Source organism: Lissotriton vulgaris, chromosome 6 (genome assembly GCF_964263255.1).
Source record: "Lissotriton vulgaris chromosome 6, aLisVul1.2, whole genome shotgun sequence".
Classification (NCBI taxonomy): Eukaryota; Metazoa; Chordata; class Amphibia; order Caudata; family Salamandridae; genus Lissotriton; species Lissotriton vulgaris.
The window spans coordinates 1,240,518,095-1,240,543,962 of NC_141694.1; the positions used below are offsets into that span (position 1 = coordinate 1,240,518,095).

Below are 25,868 nucleotides of genomic sequence, written 5' to 3' on the forward strand. Positions count from 1 at the left end.
GCGCCTTAATACGGAAACCTCGCGAGATTTAGAATATTCTTTGCGTGTCATGAAGTGCGACAACGTTTGAAGAACTACCGAGGTTGTTCATTCTTCCAATGCGACCTTTTTTTGTTCAAATGCGACCTTTCTTTAGAACTACAGCAGTAGTTTGTTATTATTTTCAGCGTTTCAACTGCTCTAAAGTGCGACCATGTTTGGTGAACTACAGGGGTAGTTTCTTATTCAAATGCGACCTTTCTTTGGAACTACAGCAGTGGTTTGTTGTTAGTTTCAGCGTATCGACTGCTATAGTTCCGTGGTTCTTTTTCATCTCAATCAATATTGAGTTTAGCTAAAATAAGGACGTTTCTGTCCATGCTGCCAGGCTGGATTGCAACTACTAATCGGGTTATTTTAAAATACTGTTCTATTATCAATTAATTATTATTTTTAAATACTGGCTCAATTATCAAATAATTATTCCTTACATAATGCCTCCCTATTTTTCGTGGATCCAAGTGACTGGACTACAACAATTTATCCACATTTAGGATTATACTTTTTCTCGGTAGTACTATTGTGGGGAATTGACAAACCCTTCATTGTTGTATATTTTTTCAGGGTGGTGAATGCGGAAAAAAACCCCCAAACAGTGATAACGAACTAACCCTCCATAACGAAAAGAGCCTGACGACATCCAGTCACGTGCTGCATTTCGCGCCGGTCCCTTATTGAAAGGGGTGAGTTCTATAGATAGATGGAGCAATGATTGTGGAATTGACATACCTTTGTCTAATCATATCATCAGGGACCTAATTTGAATACCCTGTCTGTTTAATTTTCTAAAGGAACTTTGAAAAAAACAGTCCCATATACCGGTGGCTCCTTTTTCCTCCATAGAACGAAAACTCCATTAAACTATCAAGGTAATTTTTTATAAAATGGGATATGCACATACAATGACATCCAATTAAAATGTGCATTTGATTTTCTAATGGAAGGTCTTATGTGATTTCAGACACAAGGAGATCCCTTCATAAATGTCATAATTCATTTGAATTTCATGTGAGGTCCTGCGATGAACTAAGGATCTCTTCCCTCAAATTGAATTAGAGGAAGATACGGCTCGAAGACAACACAAGTCCGTTTTTATAATTAAGTCCATAGAAAACCCCACGCTGCACAATCAAAATGGCAGCAGGAATAGACTAAAAAACTACTCTCACACTTGCATTGCCATTAGATACCTAATGTATTATGGAGTATCTACCATGAGAACTCTCCACGTAGCTCATGAGATCTAGTTGCCACTGTTTATTGCGCCACAATGTCATTGATTGCTGTTGTTAATGTGTCTTAAAAATAAGTACCTCTCATTAGAATGAAATATATTTGTGAGAAAAGTGCCCTTTTGCTATAATAACAGAAGAAGTTTGAGAAAAACTGGACAAGCTGCAAAAAATAGCAATAGGTTGTTTTATGTATCTAGTTTGTGATAACAAAGAAAATGTTGTGTTAATTCGTTGTTTCTTTATTGCATAGAACCCTGTCCTGATGAAGGTGTCAACTTAGAAACCGAAACGCTGCGTCGCCAACTTGTTTTTAAATCTTTTGCTGTTTTTAAATTTTGTATTGTGGACATTATAGAGATGTACATCATTTCTGTATGATGCTGACACTCTTTTTTTACTTTCTACTGTGGCACAGTTACTTGATGTTTGATATTGTAAAAAATGTTTTTAATAAATCATTGAGATATTTTATCTGAATTGTCTTTTTTATAATTTGTGATTACTGTTACGAGTGGCTTCAATTGTAAAGATCTCTTGAGTTATGGTGGCACTATATAAGCAAGTACTATCCCCTTTTCTTGAGTAAACAAGAGGGACTACCCTGTTTTCCTGCTTGTAAGCAGACACACACACACACATAGAGAACCCCTTCCCCCCCCGCCATCGCGCACACATACAGACACACACACCCCCCCTCCCCCCGCCCCCCGCCGCCGCCACACACACACGAGTGCACCCTCCAGCACAATGGCATTTTCCTCGCAGCACTGAGACCGCCTCCCCGGCCGCTTCGTAGCTGTAGCATGACTTTAATTACCGTGTTTGCATCCTTTCACCTCCTCGTCTGCTGACCCTTGGATCCCAGGGCCAGCCAGGGTGCTCTGAGTGCTGGCCAAGGCACACGAGCCTCCTCTCCCCAGCGCACGTGCCACCTGCGGCGCCTCCTCCCCGGCGCGCGCGCCACCTGCGGCGCCTCCTCTCCCCAGCGCGCGCGCCACCTGCGGCGGCTACTCATCCCCATGCAGCAGGCTCGCGGGGCGCCGATAAAGAAGCTGGCTTTGCCTCCTCCCGTATATTTAGACGTCTATGCTCAAAGAAGAAATGCTTCTTACTTGGTCAGCCTGAGTGATACCTGGCATTTTGACTATTTCTGTGGCACACAGAATAGATTGTCGAAATATCTCCCCCAGGCTATTCAAGGGGCAGAACTAGTGCTTAGAGAACATGTGTGCCGTACGAAGCGCACCGAAAATGAAAACAACGGGCGAGCGCTGCTCAGATAGAATCTGGGGAAATAAATGAGGTTTTGAGGCGTGCCCGGCACACAGCGGGGAAGGGTACCTCCCTCTACCTCCCATACTCCCGCTCGGTCCTGGCCCGTCCACCCACACAATCGCTCTTGACACAGGATCGTGGCAGATATAAAGCAGACATCGGGACGACAGACCGGACAGGAGCGAGGGGACCGGGGCACTGTGTTTTCCGCTACCCGAGAGGAAGACGAGGGACGAAGGTAAAGACCTTCTATGTGCCCCTGGTCTGCCACCCGCATTTCTCTCGTGAATGCTTGTGATCTCTAGTCAGTGCCCTGTTTCTCATACACCTCTAATCACTCCCTTGTATTTCTTTAGTCATATACCCGTGGGCTTCTCTGCTGCATCTTGTGTTCCTCCAGTCTGTCCCACGTTTGCTCCCGTGCTTTCTTAGTCTGCCTCTTGGTTTGCCCCTGTGCTTGTCTAGTGCTGCGCTGACTTCATCTGGTTGGACCCGATGCTTGATTGTGTCCCTGTGTTCTGCTAGGTTCCCTCCATTCCCTGGTGTTCTGCTACTTTGCCCAGTGCTTCCCTTGTGCGCCCATATGTTCTCCTGGTTTGCCCCATGCTTCCCTAAAATGCCCATGTTCTTGAAGTGTGACCACATGGTTTACAAGAAAGGCCCTTGTCCAACTAGTTTGCTTCTATGCTTCCCCAGTGCTCTCCTGCAGTCTGCTAGTTTTCCACTACTTCCCTAGTGTACTTCTTTTTCTAAAGCTGTGTGAATAATAAACGTAACATTCACTTACATTTGTGACAGCAGTACCTCTTTCTAGGGACATGCCTGTTCTAACTACAATAACTTTTATTTAAGTATTAATTATTAAAAACAAATTAAAAGCAATTGTTATTTGTAATATCAATACATCTAAGTCACGTAAATACAACACATATTGCATTACAAATGCTATAGGTGTCACATTTGCGAAAGTTAAAAGTATTGGCATTGTAAATGGCAAAGCTATTAATTTCACTATTTTCAAAACCAACACATAAATAAAACATGTCATTTACAATACCAAAAGCTCAAACTTTCCTAATGCGAGACCTATTGCATTGCAAATGCTTGTTAAATTTTGCGATGGTTGGAATTCTTCTCAAGTTCGGGGGGAGGGCATTCCAAATTCTCCGTGCAGCCCCTGAGAATGCTCGGTCACACGTTCTTTTCTTACAGAAACGCGCCGGTTTCAGTAGTAGTTCCGCATTGCTCCTAGAGGAACGTGACCCTCCCGACAGCGTGAGTTTCTTGGCGAGGTATACTGGAGATTTGTTACGTATTGCTTTGTGGGTGATGCATGCCAGCTTGAACTGGATACGTGCTTCAAACGGTAGCCAGTTGAGAACTTTCAAGTGTGGAGAGATATGGTTAACTTTTCTGGATCCCGCTATGAGTCTTGTGGCTGCATTAAGACATGCTTTCAATGGTGCTGTTGAGATCTTTGCAGCCCAACTAGGGTTGTGCAACCGTATTCAATCCTTGAGATGACCAGTGCCTGAACTGCTGTTTTGAGGTCTGCTTTGTTTAGGAAAGGTTTTAGTTTTCGTAAGAAGCTTAAGTGGAACCTGGCGTTTTTTGCCATTGTGTTGATATGTACAGACATATTAAGGTTTTTGTCCAGAGTTATACCCAGAGATTTAGTTGATTCCACAATCTTTGGAGTCCACTTTAGTGCAGTGATGAGGTTGGACCATTCAGCAATCAATGTTTTGCTTTTTTTGGAGTAATCAGGAGGAATTCAGTTTTTTGAGGATTTAGTTTTAGGTGTTTCTTGGTTAGCCATAGAAGTGTTCTTGTTAGAGCAAGATTCATTGTCTTTAAATCATCAGTCGACGCCAACTTAATGTACAGCTGAGTGTCATCAGCATACATATGATAAGCAATGTTGGCTTTTTGGAGTATTCCGTAAGAGGTTCTACGTATAGATTGAAGAGTGATGGAGATAGCGTGGATCCTTGAGGAACTCCTATAGTATTGTCAGTTGCGTTTGAGAGGGTTTGGTTGACCATTACTTTTTGCGATCTACTCTCCAGAAAGGAGCTGAACAAGGATAGCACTGTACCCTCCAATCCCATCCTGTTTTTCAGTCGATCAAGTATATAGGCATGGTTCACCGTGTCAAAAGCGGACGACATGTCCAATAAGATTTGGAGGCAAGTTTCATTCTGGTCCAGGGCCAGTAAAGCGTCATCTACTATGTGCAGAATCGCAGTTTCTTTACTGTGATTTGGGCAGAACCCGGGTTGGCAGTCGTTTAGGAGCTTGAATTCCGAGATGTGTAGGCTCAATTGATGTTGAACACATGTTTCCAGAATTTTAGCCAACATTGGAATATTGGTTACCGGTCTAAAGTTGTTCGCGTCTAAGGGGTTCTCAGCCGTTTTTTTTTTAGGAGTGGGAGACTTGTCCTGTTTTTAAGCATGCCGGTATTTGACCTTGAAATAATGAGGCATTGATTATCCTAGACCAGGCCGGGATTAGCAGGTGATGTATTGAGGACCAGAATTTCGCCGGAAGGGGATCGTTGTAATGATTGTTAGGTTTCGATGTCGCCATGATCTTTGAAATGTCTAATACGCTGACCTGTGTAAAATCTGACCATCTGGCATTGTTTTTAGGATTTAGTTCATCGGTCACCTTATCTCCCCGGTCCTTCTCCACTTCAATGTCTTCCGCCGCTTTTTTGAGTTCCCTCTCCAATGAGTTGGCTTTGTTTGTAAAGAAGATCGAGAAGGCTTCGCTGTTTAAGTTAGTTTTGGCAGTGACTGGTGCCATTTTGGCGGCCTTGTTTGATTGATCTTTAAGTAGATCGAATAGTTTCCTTGGTCTATTTATTACGTTATCCAGTTCTTTTCTGAAGAATTATTTTTTAGATTTAATAATGCTTTTATTATACGCTTTCCTGGATTGTCTCAGTAAGGTTAGCTGAAGAGGGGTGTTGACGCCATTTATGTCCACAGTATTTTTTTTTTTAAATTGCAAGACACAGCGATCAGCAGTCTCTCAAGCAAAGAGTAATTTGTGGTATTCTAGTTACACATATATTGCCCTTTATAACCTGATGAAGCACTTTAGTGCATGGGTAGAACAATATACCTTTGTGGGCGCTTGGTTGCAAAAGTGTTGGATTGCAGTTTGAGAAAAGCTTTTCAATGTCATGAATGATGACTAGAGCAGTGCCCTTACCAGACACTCCTCACTGAGTGTAAGTGTGGTGGGCAGAGAAGAGAAGGATATAAAGCATGCACTTAATATTAATTAAGTGTGGTGTGTCGTTGGTAGGATCCAAGTTGTAAGTTTGGTCTATGTGGAATGTTCTTTGGTGTTGAGCAAGATAGATGGTGGAATGCACTCCTTCTGTTGCTATGATGATTCAATTCAATTCAGATGTTTTTATATAGCGCTCAGCTACCCGACTGGGCCTCCCAGCGCTGATAGCAACATCACCATCTGGTACCTGCATGAACTTATGCCCGATAGTCAGGCTTCAGAAGAGATGGGTTTCGAGCAGTTTTATGAAGCAAACTTCCAACTGTTGAAATCGTGATGTATAAGAATTCACTTGCCCCTTGAGGATACAGCCCAAATGAATTGTAGGGTATAGGGAGGAACGCATGTAGTGGTTCCAAACTAAGGAGTAGAGGTCCGGAGCGAACCAGCACTTCTAGCATATCAGTGCAACGCAGAGCTTGTCACTGTTTAAATCAGACACAAACACGCACTGACCTCAAACGGATGGTGTTGTGCAAGGCTTGGAGTGCACAATGTGTGCCAGCCATTGCCAGGAATGCCCCTGATTGGAGGGAGTTTGCCAGACATAAACGAGAACACACAGACTAACCGAATGACAAAAAAACAAAATAGAAGAAGGACTAAAGAGAAAACCAAGATGAAGGAAAAATAAAGACAAAATAATTAACAAAAAATATAGCAGTATCTAGGCCATCATGAGAGCCCTAAAGAAATTAAAAGAATATAGGGTCACAACATGACTCAAGGTACAGGAATATAAAATAACATCTGTTAATAAAATAACAACGTTACCAAAGAAGCACAGTGACACATAGCAATTACAGGATAAACAGCAATATACACAACATTCTTCATTGGTATTCAAACCCTTTTTGATGGAATCACAACACATTATCCATCAGCACTACAGATGGATGAATGGCCAGCCTCAATAAAGTGGGTTTCTGAGGGTGCCTTTGTATGGTGGTAACACATACAAAATGTTGGCTGTTTTTGTTGGGCTTCATCTATGATAATTCCTCTCTGTTACCATACCGAGCTCTTTTCAGTGCAGTTCTTACAATCTATTTAGTGATAGCCTCTATCTAATAGTCTCCTCTGGAACATGTATGCTGTCTTAAAATAGTAAACTTTATGAGTGCAATTACAACAGCCAACAGTTAGTATGTGTTACCACCTTTTATCCCCACATTAACAAGATCGTCGCCTCAATCAAAAAACACTGGGACATTATACAAAGCATAGATCACACACTGGATCTACCAATATTTTTGTACAAAGAGGTACAAATATAAGAGACCATCTAGTACATCCTGCAGAAAGCAATCTCTCTTGCTGTAATACTGTAAGGGATATGTGAGGGCTATCGCCCTTTAATGGACACTAAAATTTGAGGAGATTATGAGGTGTAGCAATTTATAAGTAAGCCAGAGACCTATGTGCATGGTAACATCAACATGGAACTTAGACATTTCTTGAATTGCAACACGCCTAATGTTATATATTGTATACGGTGTCCATGCCCGCTGATCTATATAGGCCGACAATACAGCAAGTCAAGGTTCGCACTGGTCAGCACAGGAGCAGGATCAAGTGTTGGGCAACCTCTGCACCCATAGTAACCCACATTATTGAGTCTGATCATTCATCCAACAACATTAGACAGCAAGTACTCGATGTGGCACAGACACCGCAGAGAGGGGGCAACATTACCCTTACTTGGCAAAAACTGGAGTGTAGATGAATAATGTTTTGTGATTCCATCAAAAAGGATTTGAAAACCAATGAGGAATGAAGTGGACTCATATCCTTGCTCCAGGGTTGAATGCAGGAGCCTTTGGGTACTCTCTCCTTTTAAGACTGCATAAGGATTCTACACTTAATGGACTTGTCAGTCTTTTACCTGTTGTGTTTATATAATTGTATATCCTTTAATTGTTCTGTATGACTATGCTTCCTTGGCAACATTTCAACAGAGAATTCATTTTATATTTCTGTGCCTTGAGTTATATTATATATGGCCTTATGTTCTTCTAATTTCTTTAGGGCTCTCATGAGGGATTAGATACTGCTATATTATTTATTCATTATTTTTGCCTTTTTTATTTGTATTATTCCTTCATCTTGGTTTTCTCTTTAGGCATTTATATTTTGGTCCTTTGTTAATCAATTAGTCTGTGTGTTCTCCTGTATGTCTGGCAAGTCCCCTACTAGCAGGGGCCTTATCTGCGATGGCTCCTGCCCATTGTGGCATCATCCATTTGCGGTCAGCGTGCATTCACGCCTGATTGGGACAGTGACAGGCTCGACGCTGCAATGTTCTACCAGAAGTGCTGGTTCCCCACTGACCTATTTTCCTTGGTTTAGAACCGCTACACGCGGTCCTCCCTAAACCCCACAATTCATTTGGGCTGTAACATCAGGGAGAAAGTGCATTCCTATAGGTCCACCATTTGCTTGCCGCTATATTATAGATATACATGTGACATCTACTTTTGTATTAACTCTTTCAGGCTTACACTCTGCCCTGAATAAGTAAACTGTGAGGATATTTCATGGGCGTGACTTTACATATTAGGTAAAGTGCTGCAGCCTCTGGGTATAAGGTAGTAACTACTACTCTTTCCATATTTGTAATAAGCTAGACCTCCTTAATTCTTTGCAAATACATATTTGTTCATTTTTTCAGCTGTTTCCCATATCTTTTCAGTCCTGATTAAACCTGGCTATGTGGACTCTTTCTGAGGATTTAATGTTGTTTGTTATAAGAAATACGCATGCAGTTGTGGTGTCATTCTTTCCTTTTGTGGTTCTTTGTTCACTTGGTACACTTTGCACATGATTTCACTAAGACTAGGGTAAGTAAAATGTATTTATGTTTTACTTATGAATGAATATAATAAATGTTGTCAGAAATCATTATGGTGGTCTGAAGTATAATTATGTGGTGGCAGCAATAATTTTAGTTGGTTATTTAGTCATTTAAATTATCTATTGATTGTTTGAACGATATCTCCGAGAGCCATTGTTTTGTTTCAGCTACGATCATATAGCCACGCTTAGGAAACAAAGAATATTCATTGGGTGTGAGTGAAAGAGGTGGAACCTGTATGATTACAGGAGCCAGGGGTACAGCATTCTACAGTCAGGATGAAAGGCACTATAAACTCTGTCCAGGAGTGACCAAGGAGCAACCCCAGAAATCCACTGGTTATGGACAGCCAGGTATGTGCAGTAAGTTCACACGTGGATACAAAGTAAGTTGTAATGTCATTTTTTAGACATTCGGTATGCACAAGAAGCAGCCCCATAAACTTGCATCCATGCAGACCGGCTCCGATTATAAACTGCCAGAATGCATGTATGAACCCGAATGCAAGCATGCTAATGAATCAACACTCATACAATAACACTAAGGGCCCGATTCTGATGCGGTTTGGAAAGCTTTCAGACCGAATGGGTTTGGTAATGGTTTCCAACCGAATTGGATATGGAGAGTCCAACCGACCGAGTACAATGCCACCGGATGCTTCCAAATATGATTTAGTTGGACTCCCATTGACTTCAATGGGAGCCTATGTTCCTAACCGCATCGTAATCGGGCCCTAGGTGGGAATGCTTTCCTAACCGCATCGTAATCCGGCCCTCGGTTGGAAAGACACTTTCCCGATCCAATTTGGACAGAGCAAATGCAGTTAGGAGGCCTTCCTAACCGCATCTAAATCAGGCCCTAAGATTACAATATAGAGATGTACTAGAGGTACAACAGTATGTTCTCTGTAGTGTCCACACAGGAGACAAGGAGGAACAACCCACAGTAGTGAAACTTATTACTCGCAGGCAACGTATATCCTCCATGGTGTCCATCCAGAAACCGACAGAGGAAATCTGACGTATCTGGGAGTAACAGGGTAGATAAAAGGACATTGATGTGGATGGAATATAATTAGAAGGTGAGGTGGAGTGAGGGTAAGAGAGAGTTTAGTGCGGATATGTTTGAGAAGAAGGTGAAAGATCGGAGGTCCTAACCGTAGGATATTGCAACCCTAACCAGCCCAAACAGGGAAGTTACCACTGGAAGACACCCCTAGCTTCTCCGCCCCTTACTTGGATATTGAGGATGGACACCCTGGAAGGGAAGGTTAAATAGTGCATATGGGTAGGGTAGACCACGAGGAGGGGTCACCCAATCCACCTTTTGTCTTTAGAAGGGATTCTAGGAGGATGTGGTCCCTCCTGTGCCATACATGGGCTTTGATTCATTAACAGTAAACCTCCCCCATATGAGTTACTAAATCCCACAATACTGATCAGATTGTTGGAGCACTGCTCCAGGGAATGGAAGAGGGGACATGGAGAGGCAAGGAAAGTAAGTTTCCCCACTTCTTCTCACACCCTGCCCACAATGGGACAGTTTCACACCACTGACAATCCAGTGCTGGTTTCTCTCACATGATGGTCTGCTCCAAGACTAACTTCTTTATCTCATGTAGGCTTGTCACACTATTCATCCTCGTTTCAGTGGAAGCAGTGGACTCCATGGGAGGAGTTCAAGGAAGCCATCGTTTTGTGTTTTATTAACACAGAGGAAAGTGGAGGCTTCTCCATAGGACAATCAGCACTGATGGTAAAACATTATTTGCAGTTCAGAGCTATAGACACCTCTTCCAGACACCTTTAATCGGTACTGTTCCAAGCCTGAATTTCACCCAGATCAGGTCTTTAAGAGGGATGAACAATAGTGGAAGGGGGGTCTCTAAAAGGGACGTGGCTTGTGTAGTTAACCACATCCATGCTCAGGACGGCTCCCGGCCGTCATGAGTCACTGTAGACGTGTGCTCATGATGGCCGGGAGCCGTCCGAACGTTGCCGCTCCGCCCACGAGGGGTTAATTCCCCGCCTGTGCGGGAGAATTAATCAGTGGGGGGAGTTCGGACGGCTCCCGGCCTTCATGAGTACACGCCCACCGTGATTTATGATGGCTGGGAGCTGTCCTGGGTACTTGAGCACCACGCCCAGCCCCGCCTCCCACTGCAGTGGAATTTGCCGCTCGGCGAAGGGGTTTAGGGTGTGACTTAAACATGTAAACTAAACTTATGTGATTTACATAGTGTGCCACCCAACAGGAATTGTGGAGCCTCTTTGAGCTTTCTGTATCCAGATATATAACACAACAAGTTTCATACAGCGAAAACAAGCGAGGACTATTTGCTTTGTCAGTGGTTATTAGCTGAGCAATATAAAGGAGAACCAACAATGATTTTGTTGTTAATAGTGAAAATATTTTGACTGGCACTATGAGAAACTCACACTGCTTTTAGACCCTGCTTATGATCTCTCAATCACGGCCTGTTACAAACCCCAGGAGGTGACTCAGTTCAAAAGGGGTCTCCAACCTTTTCTGTACTGAGAGCTACTTATGTTCAATGAAACGCATTGAGAGCTACTAATATGATTAGTGTTGTATAAATTCTATTTTTGCATATGTATAATAATTCAACCAAGCAAAAGCTTTCTAATTTAATAAGCTGGGCTGCACACAGGCTGTTATGCACTCTACAGGAGTAATATGCTGCCTGAAAAAGCACATACCATAACCACAACATCCTGGGAAAAGCAAACACTATTTAGGGAATGAACGATTACATAAAGCTTGTAAGATTTAAACAGAAACAACATGGATTACCTTAACACTTTTAACATTAATTGTTCAGTAATTGATCAGTGTTTTGCCAGTAAAGTTAAGGGCATAAATATTGGGTACGATATTTCAATGTCCATTTTCAATTACTGCCAAATTTCAAAGTCCATTTTTAATTACTACCGAGTCTGAGACCCGCAGGGACCCAGCCTACTTACAGTCCTGTCCCAGATACAGGCAACCACATGGCGAAAGTCAGGCAACACTTGTAGATCTGAAAAGACAGTTATGCTGCAGCTCAATTGACCAAACTCCCTCAGCAAACCACAATCTGATCACTAAAATATATCCTGTACTGAGAACAGATGAGATGAAACATACCACAATGACACAACAGTGCAATAGAACTATGTGATTATGTAAAGATACCGGTCACTTGACAATAAATCAGGCAAAGCAAAGCAAAGGACAACTGTGCATCTCATAGACACTGTAAGATATGCTGCAATCCTTGGGCACACATATTCATACACATAGTAATCTACTAAAATCCCTGAAAAAACAGCAATCAGCGCTTCTTACTAAACTAGGGGTCCAACCTTTTCTGTAATGAGAGTTACTTCTGGTCAGTGAAAATTGTTGTGAGCTACTGAAGGCCAAGTAACACGTGCATTGTTACCAGACACCCCTTCTCCCAGCTTGATTGACTTAAACCTAATGCTCATGGAGGCGATACTATGGTATGAAGAAAATATTGTGACTAGGGGTACTATGATAGGGTTGCCATGTGTGTCAGTGAGTGCATGGTCTGAGGATGAATGTGTGTGAATGAATGGTATATATTTGTATGGGTGACAGAGCCTGTGTGGTATGTACTTGTGACACAGGGCATACCTTTCATCAAATATGGCACGGTTACACGAACAACAGAAACATACAATAATTTTCTCTTTTTTTATATGGGAGAAATTTAAAGGTGCAGAAAAATGTTCTGCAAAAATGTTTGCAGAAAGGAAAGAATTTCTGCACTTGATGGAACATTTTTCTGCACTTAAATTTCTCCTATTTAAAAAACAATATGGCTACATTTTTCAGTGATAAATATGGCAATGGGTATACCAGCCATTGGGAGCACAATGCATGCTGTGTGTAAATGTGACAATTTGAAATGGGAGAAAATTCAACTGAAGCGTTAACTTTGTGTTTATATGCATAACATACAACAAAGCATTTTAATTTTTTTACTTATCAAAGTGTCTTTACAAACCAGGCATATTACTCCCAGTGGCCTGTAGACATGGTGGCATATTTATAACAGGAAAATACAGTAATTTGTTTAAATATGAGGAATTTAAAGTGAGGAAACATGCTCCATAAAACATTAGGACTTAATTGGATTAATTTAAAGTAGAGAAAAACATTAAGACAATGTTTCATAGAAACACTTTTCTTCACGTTAAAGGTGTCCCATTTAAAAGAAAATGACTTTATTTTTCAATTATATATATATAGCATTGTGTCTATCTGCCACTGGGAGCAAAATGCCTGCTGTTTGTAAATGTGACACTTCAGAAAGTGAGAAATTTAAATGAAGCGTTAACTTAATCATTAAGTTAACTCTTCATTAATAATTTTCTTTCATTTAAAAACATTCAGAAATATCATTTTGTTCTCATGCTCCAATACTGATTTGAGAACAACTTTTACCTCAGTGCTTCCATTCTGAATCTCTGTGACCCACATGGGTCATAAATCAGTGCACAGCAATGCTCATTATCAAGCTCTGCAATCTGCAGCCTGATAAAAATGTAAAATAAACATAGCCTTTCCTTCACTTTACAAGGAAAATGCAACACTTTCACAGGGACGAAGATGGCGGCCGGCTGAGACGCTCGGTCGTGAGCTCCGATAAGACTCCAGAAAGCATTCAACTGAAAGCGCTTTCCCGAGACAGAAAGTGATAATTTAAACGATATGAAATGATGCGATAAAGAAAGGCTAAATCCGAGGACCCCAAAGATCCCCCGAAATCTTACTTAGAAAGCTCACCCAGGCAGGCAGCCGGAGATCGTTTACCTGTGCTGCGAGATCAGCGGTAGCGGTAGCAGCGGCGTCCCATACTGCATTTTTTTATGGATTGCTCCTCCGTTCTCCGTCTTCAGCCGACTAGCCGGTAAACTGGTTCCAAGGCTATTTCCAGGACACAATGCATTGAGGCTGAGACCTGCATGACGGGGTGGAGCGGAGTTGCGGTGCAGCAGAGCTTTGGACCCGCGATCCACTCAACAAACAACAACGGGCTGTGGGCGAGAGCGCGAGACGCTGCCCGGAGTTGCAGGAAGACGCTCGGCGGAATCACCTTCTTCTTCCGGGGTAAGAGCGGTAGAGCCAGCGACGCCACTGTGTGTGCTTGTGTGGCGAGTGCATGCGCTGCAAGTACGGCGAAAGTCTTACAATGCAATAGCGAGGTCTTCAAACCGGGACCTGTGAAAGGAGGGGTGAGCCTCAATTCTCTTGAGAGTTGAGTGAGTCTGCAAGAAATAATTTGCAGAGAGCAATTCATGACATTACAAAAAACGATAGATCCATGTTGGATGAGTGAAAAGGGCTGTAAAAGTCTCGCCTCAGAGGAAGCACCGGGAGAAGAGGAGCAGACACATGATAAGCAACAGCAAGGAACAGAAGTGGAGGAAAACGAGGAAAACTAAACAAAAATTCAAAATAATAAAGACTCTTTACCACAGACTTTGGAGGAAACTGGTAACAACTACACAGCCTTACCTCTGAAAAAATACAACATTAGCAGAAACAAAAGGGGAGAAAGCCCCCCTCAATTTGCTTACACCACAAGATCAAGATCAAAGAAGACATCAGCAGCAGGAACAGCCCTTTCTTCTGTGTTAGAGAGGCCCGAACAGGGAGGTGCAAAGTCCGCATATTGTCTTAGGAATCAGAACCTAGCTAAACAGAACTCACTGCTTACTACAAAAAAGTGCATGACCACGAGAAGCACAAAGAAAAACCTAAAACACCCTCCACGTTTAGAGGAATTAACAGAAAATGTAAAAAGCAGAGGTTCTAAGGCGAAAACTAAAGGCCAAAAAATCAAGATTACACCGTCTTTGAGGTCATATTTTAAGGTGCAACAAGTGGTGCAAGTAAGAGGAGGTGGTCAATTTTTTGTGGCTAATACGGTCAATACAGCAAACACGGCAGACACGGTATCCTCATCGGTGTTGGATCCTGACAGGCAGTATTTTAGTCCAACTTCCGAAGAAGAAGTAGAGGAGATTGCAAGTGAGGAGGCAGTAGAGAGAGTAAATATGCAGTCGACCCCGACCCCGACCCCGTCTCTGACACAATCAATACAGCCAACACAGACAATCCAGTCACTACAACCAGTACAACCATTACAAACAGATAAGAGTACTCCATGTACCCTGAGTATCCCGCGAACGCAGGAAGCAGAAATAGAAAATGATCAAGAAATTGACCAAGAAACACAAGAGGATGTATCAGGGCAACATAATATGGACCAATTGGGTAAAAATAAGACAGAAAAAATGTTGGAGGTGCATATGGATAAAATGATGGACAAAATATTGGGGGAAATAAGAGAAAAATTCTCAATCTCGGAAGGAAATAAGAATAAAATCCAAGAAGTCGTTGAAAACCTAGATCAAAAATTAAATGATTTAGGGGTAAGAGTTACAGCTGTCGAAAATTAACTTGGTTCCCTAAGTAAAAAGATAGACATAAACCAAAGAGAAATAAGACATCTAAAAGACAGCGAGAAAGTCATCAAGGAGAAACTAGAATCTTTGGAAAACCAAGGAAGAAGAAATAACCTTAGAGTGTTGAATGTTCCTGAAAACTCAGAGGGATCTGACATTAAAGCTTATGTTGTATCTCTCCTAGAAGAATTTCTTCCTTGGACAAAAGATTGCGATTTGGCTGCAGATATTCAACGAGTCCATAGAGACCCATTTAGAAAAAGCAAGGAGAGAAAGGCTCCGAGGAAAATTTTGGTAAATTTCAGAACCTACTCTCTGAAAGAAAAAATTTTGAGTGAGGGATTGAAAACTGGGACTTTTAACAAAGACAATTGGTCCTTTTGTGTACGATTAGACATCTGTAAAGCCACACAAGACAGGCAATGGGAGCTGGGGCAATTTATGCAGGAGCTGAAAGCATTGGGAGCGAACGTACAATTGAAATTCCCAGCTGCCTTGAGAATAATGTGGCGAAATAAAATGCACAACATAAGAGAGCCAAAAGAGGTAGAAAACCTCATTCAGCAAATAAAAGACCAAATCGAAATTGATAAACTAAATAAGGAATAATGCAGTAACTGCAGGAACAAACTTTAATACAAACTTCATAAATTTATAAGAAGAACCTAGGAAATCGGAAAAAAAAAGGAAAACATATATACATATGTATAAATATAAAATTGGAGGAACAGCTGTAGCTGGGAACTTAACATAACACAAAGAATATAGAAATAAGAAAAAACAAACAAAAAATAAATAAATAAATAAATATATCGGGAAGCGCCTACGTAATAAAGAATAAAGAATAAATCATCTGGTGAATCGGAGCACGAAAACGGGTGTAATAACACCTGAAGAAGAAAAAGGGAGGCTTCCTCAGGGTGGGAATTTCAAATCACACTGTACCACAAAGATGCAAAACTTAAATATACACGGGTGGGGAGCAAGATAGGGAAAAAATATATACATATATCCTTAAAATTGGAATATAAAAGGAATAGTACGGGAGTTAAATGGCTGTCTCAATCTCAATCCCATAGTAAGAAATAATAACATAAGATGACAAAAGAAAAAATTATAAAAATTCTAACATGGATTGTTAACGGGTTTAGAACTCCTAAAAGAAGAAGAAGAATTGTGGAATACTTGAAAGAAATAGAAAGTGAAATCATTATTCTCCAAGAAACACATCTCATAATGTCAGAGTGGAGTCAAGCATACATACCTCACAAGAATGCAACATAAAGGGGGTGGCAATCATTATAAAAAAAATCCCTGAATGCTAAAATAGAATCCAAAGTAGTTGATAGCAAAGGAAGATGGGCGGTTGCACAAATTAGGATCGAGGACTGTATACTCACGATTGCTGGATATTACGGTCTGAATAGGGATGACCCAGAGCCTCTTCAAAAACTATATTCTGAACTTTTAACATTTTCAGGTCCGATTATTATAGGAGGAGATTTCAATATTATAGAGGATCCTAAAACAGATAGAATGCCCCCAACAAAACAAAGGAATCTACCAAAAATGAGGGAATGGCTAGGGATATATAAAAAAGATCTAAACCTGGAAGACATGTGGAAGCTAAAAGGAGAAAAAAGTTACCCGTACACCTTTCATAATAAGAAATTAGGTCACAAATCTAGAATAGATTTTTTCTTACTGAATAATTCTCTTCGAGTTAATGTAAAACGTATCGAACACCTACCTGCACACTTATCAGATCACTCGGCGGCACAGTTAACTTTATCACTTCCACAATCCCTTTTGCCTACCAGGTGGACTGTTGATCGATCAATTCTTAGAGATGAACAAAGTGTGGACCAGCGTAAAACAACTTCTTTCCACTACTTTGCAGACAATGCTGTAGGAACATCCAAAAGAATAACGTGGGATGCCTATAAAGCGGTAATAAGAGGCAACTTGCTTAGCTTGGGAGCACACAAGAATAAAACAAAAAAAATGGATATTAAAAAGATGGAATTAGAAATCAAAGAAGTTGAAGTACAGCTAGAGTGTGGCATAACTCAAGAATTAAGAGAAAATTTAGAAGAGAAGAGACGTAATTTAAAGGAGAATTTGGTGGACTACTTGGAGAACATAGTTAAAGACAAATGGGAGAACAGCAAACTAGCAAATCATGAATATGGAGAAGGCTGTGGAACAATGCTAGCCTGGAAAATGAAAACGGATCAGTCTAGAAATAATATATTAAGTATCTATACCCAAGACCAATTATCAACCTGTTCAGATGATGTTTCAATAAGGCAAGAATTCTTAAAATTCTTTACCACAATATATAGAGAAGACACAAATTCATCGATTGGGACATTAAGAACTACCTTGAGAACGTCCCCCTTCCAAGCTTGACAGATGAAGAAGTGGATTCCCTGAACGCTGAAATTACACCAGAAGAAGTAAGAACTGCTATAAGTAACCTAAAGAGAGGAAAAGCTGCAGGACCGGATGCGCTGCCTAATGAATTCTACATAGCACTAAAAGAAACACTAATTGAACATTTAACAGAAGTAATGAATATGACTTACTTGGAACCCGATATGATACCTGATTCATGGAATGACGCAACGATTAGTATTATATTAAAACCAGGAAAAAACCCAAAGAAATGCGAGTCTTATAGGCCGATATCACTGCTCAACTGTGACTACAAGCTGTTTATGAATGTGATAGCTAAAAGATTATCAAAAGTAATGGCTAGACTGATTAACTCGGATCAAAAGGGTTTCATAAAGGGCAGACAAATTCAGGAAATTACACATGAACTAGTGGCAGCAATCGATGTTGCTGTCTGCGAAAAATTACCCCTAACGATCATTACATATGATGCAGCCAAAGCTTTTGATCACGTCAATTGGGCCTTTCTAAATAATATCATAGAAAAAAACAATCTAGGGAGAAATTTTGGTCATATGGTAAAAGAAATCTATACAAACCCAAGAGCAAAAATAGCAGTAAACGGGAATCTCACCGACAACATCGAGATTCAGAGGGGCACTAGACAAGGCTGCCCCTTGTCTCCGCTACTTTTTAATCTGTATATCGAACCCTTGGCCTGCTCTATCAGAAACCAACCACTCATAACACCCTATAAATATCAAAACTGGACAGAGAAAGTTGCACTTTATGCAGATGACCTGATGGTGTTTACTGATAACTACAACCTCTCAAAAACAGCGATCGAGGACGTAATGAATAATTTTGGCAAGGTTTCAGGATACCTGATTAACAACGATAAAACAGAGGCAATGAGCTGGAACACTAATCCAAACTCACCTTTCTTAAAGGACAAAATAAAATATCTGGGCATCACTATAACAAAAGAGCTCGAAGAAATACCACAACTAAACCTAAATATAGTGGTTAAAGAAATGAGAAGACTCCTTAAAATCTGGTTAGGTCTGCCGCTAAGTTTTCTAGGCAAATCCAATGCAATAAAAATGTCAATTATTCCCAACTTTACTTATCTTTTCAATAACATTCCGTTAGAGTTTAAAAAAGAAGCCCTAAAAAAATACAAGGAGAAATATCCAGTTTTATCTGGTCAGCAAAAAGTACAAGAATTGCATGGAACAAACTTAGGAGAAAGTAACAAGGTGGAATAGCAAGCCCTGATATATATGAATATTATAGATCTTTTCAATTTAAAAATTTTAGAGCCACGCTAAAGGAACATTATGCTTACCCAAATTTCTTACAACATCTAACGAAAGGAGAAGATTATTTCCTCTTCAAATTTAGTCACCCAAAATTCTTCAAAAAAGTAAAACTGAAGATTTTAAACAACGCTGTTAAACACTGGAGCCAGATAAGAAATGCTATAAAGATTCCTTACGACAGCAATATGGCCCCAATATGGGACTCTCCGGGCACCCCGGAATGTTTAAAAGATTCACTATCTAGCCCACTTAGACAATTCGGAATTGAAAAATGGGGACAACTTCTGGTTGAAAATGTCTTAATATCTTGGGAACATTTACAAATAATAACAGAAGGAAAAGTTTCAACGTTTAAATATTATCAGTTGAGTAGTTGGGACAATACTATCCCGAAAGGAGCAATAGATTCGAGCAATCTAGAAGTAGAAATGATGAAAGAAACGGCAATAAAAAAAGGAGTCTCAAAATGGTATTGGGCTCTAATTGAATCTGGTGAAGAACATTTAACTATACTGGAAAAAATATGGAGAAAAGACCTACCAAACGAACTCATGGATCTAAACCAAATTTGGAAAAAATCAGTAGAAAAATGCTGGTTTTGTGTAAAGCCGGCATCTCTAAAAAGAAATCATCTTTTTTCTATACATAGAGCATATTGGACACCCAAAAGACTATCAAAATTTAAAGGCACGTCAGTAAAATCATGTCGCAAATGCGGTGAAGAAAAGGTGGATGATATTCACATGTTTTGTTGCTGTACAGCACTCACGCATTATTGGCAAGAGATTGGAAAGACACTAACTGCGGTAATGGCAACACCTATAACTGTAAGTACACTTTTATTTATTTTTGGGATCCACTTTACCACTCAACCAGGTTTGATTAGGCTAAGTAAACATCAAGAAAGTTTATTATTTGTTCTGATCCTGTTAGCTGGAAGAGAAATTTGTATTAATTGGCTAAAAACTGTCCCACCAGTCCATGAAAACTGGCTAAATTCTGTAATAAAAACCAGTAGATTAGACAGAAGAGGGAAACAATCTAAAAGATTGATATACTGGGAGATTTGGGAAAAGTATATCACCTCTAGATGATATCCTAGAACTCCTCCTTTTCTTTTTTCTTTTCTTTTTTCTTTTTTGATTCCAATGATTAAAGCGGAACAATAATTCCAGGCACGATTGGAAATCTGCCAAGCAGCCTACGGGCTAGATACACTCAGAAACAGAGGAATTATTGTGCAAGATAAGGGTGTGCTGGAGAAAACTGACTGGTCAAAATTAAGATAGTGGGAAACTCCCCTTGTATTCATCGATAGACGATTTGGGGCAGTGTTGGTGTAACAATTGCAAAAAGACAGTCAAACTCCCAAACACCTTCCTATCTGCATAATCGCAATATGAGGATAACAAAAAAAAAAAAGAAAAAAAACACTTATTTATTGTAGTTCTTAGTTAAAAATGTACTCAAGGCTGAGAGCAACTCTGAAGGTTCCTTGGTGTAAGGTGACCAAACGTCTCGGATTGGCCCAGACAGTCACAATTTTATTTGGTTGCCTGTCCCGGCGGATTTGGGCGGATAAAGAATTTATTCCAGGTTTTTAGAGACGCTACTCAACTTATCTTCATCAGTTTTGATGCAGGTATAGGGGCCAGCCTTCTTAGAATAAGTATAATAGCCATGGTTAGTTTTTCTCTTAGTGCACAAGGGTCTGCAATTGCTTTATTGGTGTGCGAGCCCTACAAGGCATTTTTGCGTCCCTCTGCGGAGTGAAATTGTAGTCCTACTCCCCCTTTGATGCAATATCCCCATTTTTGGGGTTCTGGAAACTTGGTCGCCCTACCTCCATGCAATGACAAGCTTGAGATTCCAGTCGGGGTTTCACTGAACCTTTCAAGGCAGAGTGTGGCCTGAGGTACAGAGGAAGGCCAGGGTCGGAGGCTTCCAAGCTTCAAGCCCCGCTCCAGGTGCTCTCCTTCCAGGTTCAACCCTATTCCAAACATAGTCCACTCACAATGCCCCGACCTAGCAGGCACCATCCAGGGAACCGTTGTCCCTAGCTGCCAACCCCACATGGGGCTGTATAGGAGAGGGGGGAAAGCCTCGGACCCTCTACCTGCAAGATAATAGAAACAAGGAATTTTGTTTTCCAGGGAAAATGCCCAAACTAGACTAAAAGGTAGAAACCACCCAAAATCAGCCCAAAAGAAAATTCCATATAAAGGCAAGGTCAAGATTAGCAAACCAGGTATCTAAGGCCACAAGTGAGGGCCTTGTTACACACTGGTGCCTGGAACAGGGAGGTGCACAAGCAACAAAACATGCTCAAAGGGCAAGCGGCAAACACATTGAACACCTAACGACAAAATGCCCCCTCTTCCCACATTTCCACGCAGAAATAGCAATACTGAACTACGCAATGCACAGCAAGTGCAACTGGGGGATTATCAAAAAGAAAAAGCCCCCAGCAGGGAAATAGCCACAGAAAGAGGCCGCACAGCAACCGTCCTCTTAGGCACACACCAGGCGAAGCACCTATGGAAGAACCCATAGGACTCTTGCTAAACGCCACAATTCTATCCCTTCGGATGCTCATGAGACTACTTCAGAAACATACCTATCACTGATCCGATCATCCAGAGTCAAAATGTCAAAGGTCCAAATAAACACCCAGTTAGGATTGGAGGGGGCTCAACTACTTATAAAGAGAGTAAGATCTGTCTAGATAATAAGAATCACCTTTACTCCCCAAAATTACTAAAACATAGCCAACAGGGGTCACCTTCTGGTGCCCCACTAGATTGTGACTAGTGGAATGTTGACATCACACCCATAGGGTAAAACACAGAGTCTCCTAATCCATTAATAACAAGGATGTGTAATATTTCGGAGTTAACAATCAACCAAGTTCTTTAAAAAAAAGATATCTGAGAAGACAATCAAGTGCACCAACGCGACTAGTCGTCAACGCCGTCAAAGAAGAACATTTCCAAAACATACACCAATGGAAGGAGAAAAACTCCATGGTCCCACAGTGAGGGGCCTGCTTAACACCCGTGTGGATGCACCGTTCCTTCGCGTAGTCAAGCCCTTTCATGGCGATGGCCCCCATAAACTAAATACTGTGAACATTTTCAAATTGGGCAGAAGAAACACAGACACCCGAGGAGCGCAGATGGCTTTGAAGGGCACCTCAAACTACATTAGCAGGACAAGTGTTATGTATACTTGCATGGTTGTGTACGATCTGCCTACTATGGGTAGTCCCACACTTAAGTACCATTGAGGAACTATCAGATCAAAAGAGATTCACAAATGGAGAACTACAGTGTCTGCGTAGGGACCTTTTGTATGTCACCTACAATTACACTAAACCAAACACTGGCATCCCACATGCCCTACATAGCGCCCTCTTACATAACACTTGTTACCAACACATGACCTCAGTCGGCTTCCAAGCATCAGACAGATAATGCTATGTCTGTTCATTGATCTCACATGCGGTAGGTGCTGATAGGCTTCACCTGTCACAAGAGAAGACCCAGAGAAAGCAAAGTGCCTCATTCACCATTACCTATGTGGGATAAGAGCCAAGATCCAATCCAACAAGTTAGAACGACACAGGGTGGTTGTAAACCTGACCCAATACGACACCAACCCAACAGCTTAATACCATTTCACTGAACCCACTGATATCCAAACCGAGCTTGACAGAGTGCGCAGGAAGGACACCATAGGGGAAGATACCATTTGGCCATGAGATTTCCCGGAGAAGAGATTCTTGGAGGTAGCAAAACCCCCAATTAAGTACAGAAACAAGTCCACTCCAGCATCTATCTGCGGAACTAAAGAGTGGCTCTTAGTTTATATGGGGTGGTCTTCTTTAACAACAAGTGGTCTCCTGACATGAAATTCCTGTGTAGGGCCATTCAGCTTGGGGATAAAAAGAGTATAGGGTTGCATGGGGGAGAGTTTCATGAAAACGAAAGCATGACTAACCCCTGTCAAGAAAAATGGGACGGGGCCAACAATGCATCAATCGACTTAAGTCTTACGGAAACTGGTAACAACAAGAGACTTTAGATGCAGAGTAATAAGATAAAAGGGGGTGAACGAATAATCACATGGTAAATTATCTTTGTTTAGTTAGACAACACTTCTGACTACCTTCCACACTGAACGTCTCAAATAACCATAAAAGCTTTGTAAAACAACTATTATTGCTCAGCCACAATGAATTTCGGATTTCGATGTACAATACCTAGACTGAAGTACTGGATCTACATATAATTGTGATCTATCATTATGAACTATGAAACTTGCACCAGTGACACTCTTGGATTGTGTACACTGGTGAGGAGTTTCTGAGTGTATTATTGAGGATGTAAATGCTTTCTTGTTCTCTTTTGAAAATCATATGGATATTGAGATAGTCATACTTACGCAGGGAGGGCTCTGAGATGTTATAGAAACATGCAGAGAACTTTGGGGCCGATTACGATGGCGGGTGGACCATTGCAGCTGCAAAAGGGACCGCCCACCATGGCTGCGGCGGTCCCACCGTACGAATTAGGATGCGCCTGACAGTGTGGCGAGCGCATTCTGTATTTTAAAATGGCGGAGGGTGGCAGCACCTGCCACAATGTTAAAATGCATGTTGAGCTTTTGTATGTACGTGACAGGCACCGTGCGGTGCCTGTCACCTTGTACATGCAAATGCAGGAGGGTACCATAGGTACCCCCCAATTGCAGCACCCACCCCCCAACCCCCAATTGGCCCGCAACGGGACCCCAAAGGCATTCTCCGCCTGTCTTTTTGCGGCAGGATCTCAGCCGAAAAAGACAGGCTTCGTAATGCCCACGGCGGTGCCTGCACGGCACTGCCCCCATAGCCCCACTGTACCGTGTCCCGCAAGGCGGACGGAAAAGGACCGCCTTGCGGGACCACGGTGGACGGTATTTCCGTCTGCCACGGTACCATTCTCATTCCCACTGTATCCAAATTTGGCGGTGGAAATATTCAGGTCGATGGCGGGCGTTCCGCCACCACCGGCCCGGCGGTGGCGGACTATCCGCCATCGTAATAGGCCCCTTTATTTTTTTATTGTAACCTATATAGAAGAAGTGGATAATTCTTTTAAAACACATTAATCTTTTCAAATACGAAATCTAGTAGGACGCCTTGAGAATAGGTGTGGCAACATACCAGAAATCCCAATGCTTTGGAGCAGGATTCAGTAGATCTTTGCTGAATCCTCTTTCAGACACCAGGTACTGGGCAAAGCCATCGTATATAAGCTGAAACAAGAAAAAAAAAACACTTAAGAATTTACTTTAGTCAATAACAGTCTCTAAATAAGACCTTAAAGATGTTTAGTCGTTCTGGAAACCAGGGCTGATAGTCACTGGAAGGAATGTGTTTCATATTTCTTTTTGAGGAGTTGCAACTGTTATTTGGGTTATTCAACTTTCACACCATAACCAATGTGCTATCAGACGAGCAGTTTGTGAGAGATAGGCCTATTTAATATTGTTATAATTTCATGAACACCCTCCTCTAAAAACAATTGTACAAATATGTACAATATGTGTAAGTCTAGATACTTTACTTTTAATTATGGTCAACTGCGGTTATCAAGGGCGCGCAGCCAGGCCCAGTTTTGCTGATATCATGATGTATTAACCTCCAGACATTTTTTATTGAAATCATCTGAACAGCTAGCGATCATGCTGAAAACTTGGTGTGACTATGGGCCAGTATTTGGTGTACAAACACAGTAAAAAACATAAATCAACAAATCAAAACAAATATATTAATAATTAAAGCATGAACAAGTAACACATCTGCTTACACACCTGTAGTTTAACATTCAACATTATAGACACGTTACATTGAAAATTTGACCAACTAAAGTAAATAGCTTTGTGATCTGGGGCTTACGTTTTGATGAGCGGAATTTACCAGTGTTAATAAAATTTCTGACACAACATTTTTCGCCTAAATAACAACCACTTTTGAGCACCTTAAGTGGAATAACAAATGTTAATATAATAGTAAATGAACAATTCCTAATTCTGGAATCGGAAATTGGGGAATGTTACAATCATAAATTGCACGTTTGGCAGTAAAAAAATCCACCAGCTTGGCAGCTAATCTACTGTTGTAAATTTAGGGTTAAGGGTGTTAATGTAGGTGTGGCATGGATGTGACTCTGAAAAATGAAGTAAACACTTCATGCTCCACCCTGAAAATGCACATAAAGCTACTGCTGTGAAAAACATGAGAATGGACCTTTCAAAGGCAAGAAAGAGCAACAACAACAAAAATTCATGGGAATGTAGGAGAATGAGTTTCTCTATAGGGAAAAATATTGTGTGTCACAAGACAGGAAGTAATTTGAGCCAGTGCATATTGATACATGATTTATGTTAGTGCAGAGGTCTTCAAACTTTCTGATGCTGAGATCCCCCTTTAAAAATGTTTTACCCGTAAGAACTCCTTTCTGACAAACATTTCACGAATATGGTACTCCTCATAGACAACTAAATGCCCCCAATTCCCACCGCAAATCATTTTTAGGGTGCGGAAATAATATTAAACAGTGTTTAGCAAACCTAAGGTCAGTGAGTGTGAGGGCCTGGTCAAAGGTGTGGATAAAAACAAAGGGCCTCATTTATGAGGAATTGGCGTAGGGCAGCACAGCAAGTCTCCTTGCTGAGCTGCGCTGTCCTGCGTTGGCGCACAAATGACTGCCTGGAGCCAACGTAGGCAGGATTGTTATTGTGCAGGAAGAGGCACCTTTCTGCACACAAACAATCCTGAGAGGTGTTTTCCTCTTTCTATGTGTGCTACAGAATGAAGCACACATGGAAAGTGGAAAAAACAAGAAAAAATGAAAACATTTCTCTTCTCGTTATGCTTGCTGTGGGGAGGCAG

General features: G+C 41.3%; 1 protein-coding gene across 2 annotated transcripts in view; it reads right to left on the minus strand.

Annotated features, from left to right (window-relative positions):
* The window catches only part of NT5DC1 (5'-nucleotidase domain containing 1), a 1,423,540-nt gene that overhangs the window by 1,379,350 nt on the left and 18,322 nt on the right, over positions 1–25,868 (minus strand). For both annotated transcript variants that reach the window (XM_086927341.1, XM_086927342.1), the window contains exon 2: positions 24,138–24,229. In XM_086927341.1, coding sequence (XP_086783467.1) covers positions 24,138–24,229 — 92 coding nt within the window. The remainder of the gene's footprint in view (positions 1–24,137; positions 24,230–25,868) is intronic.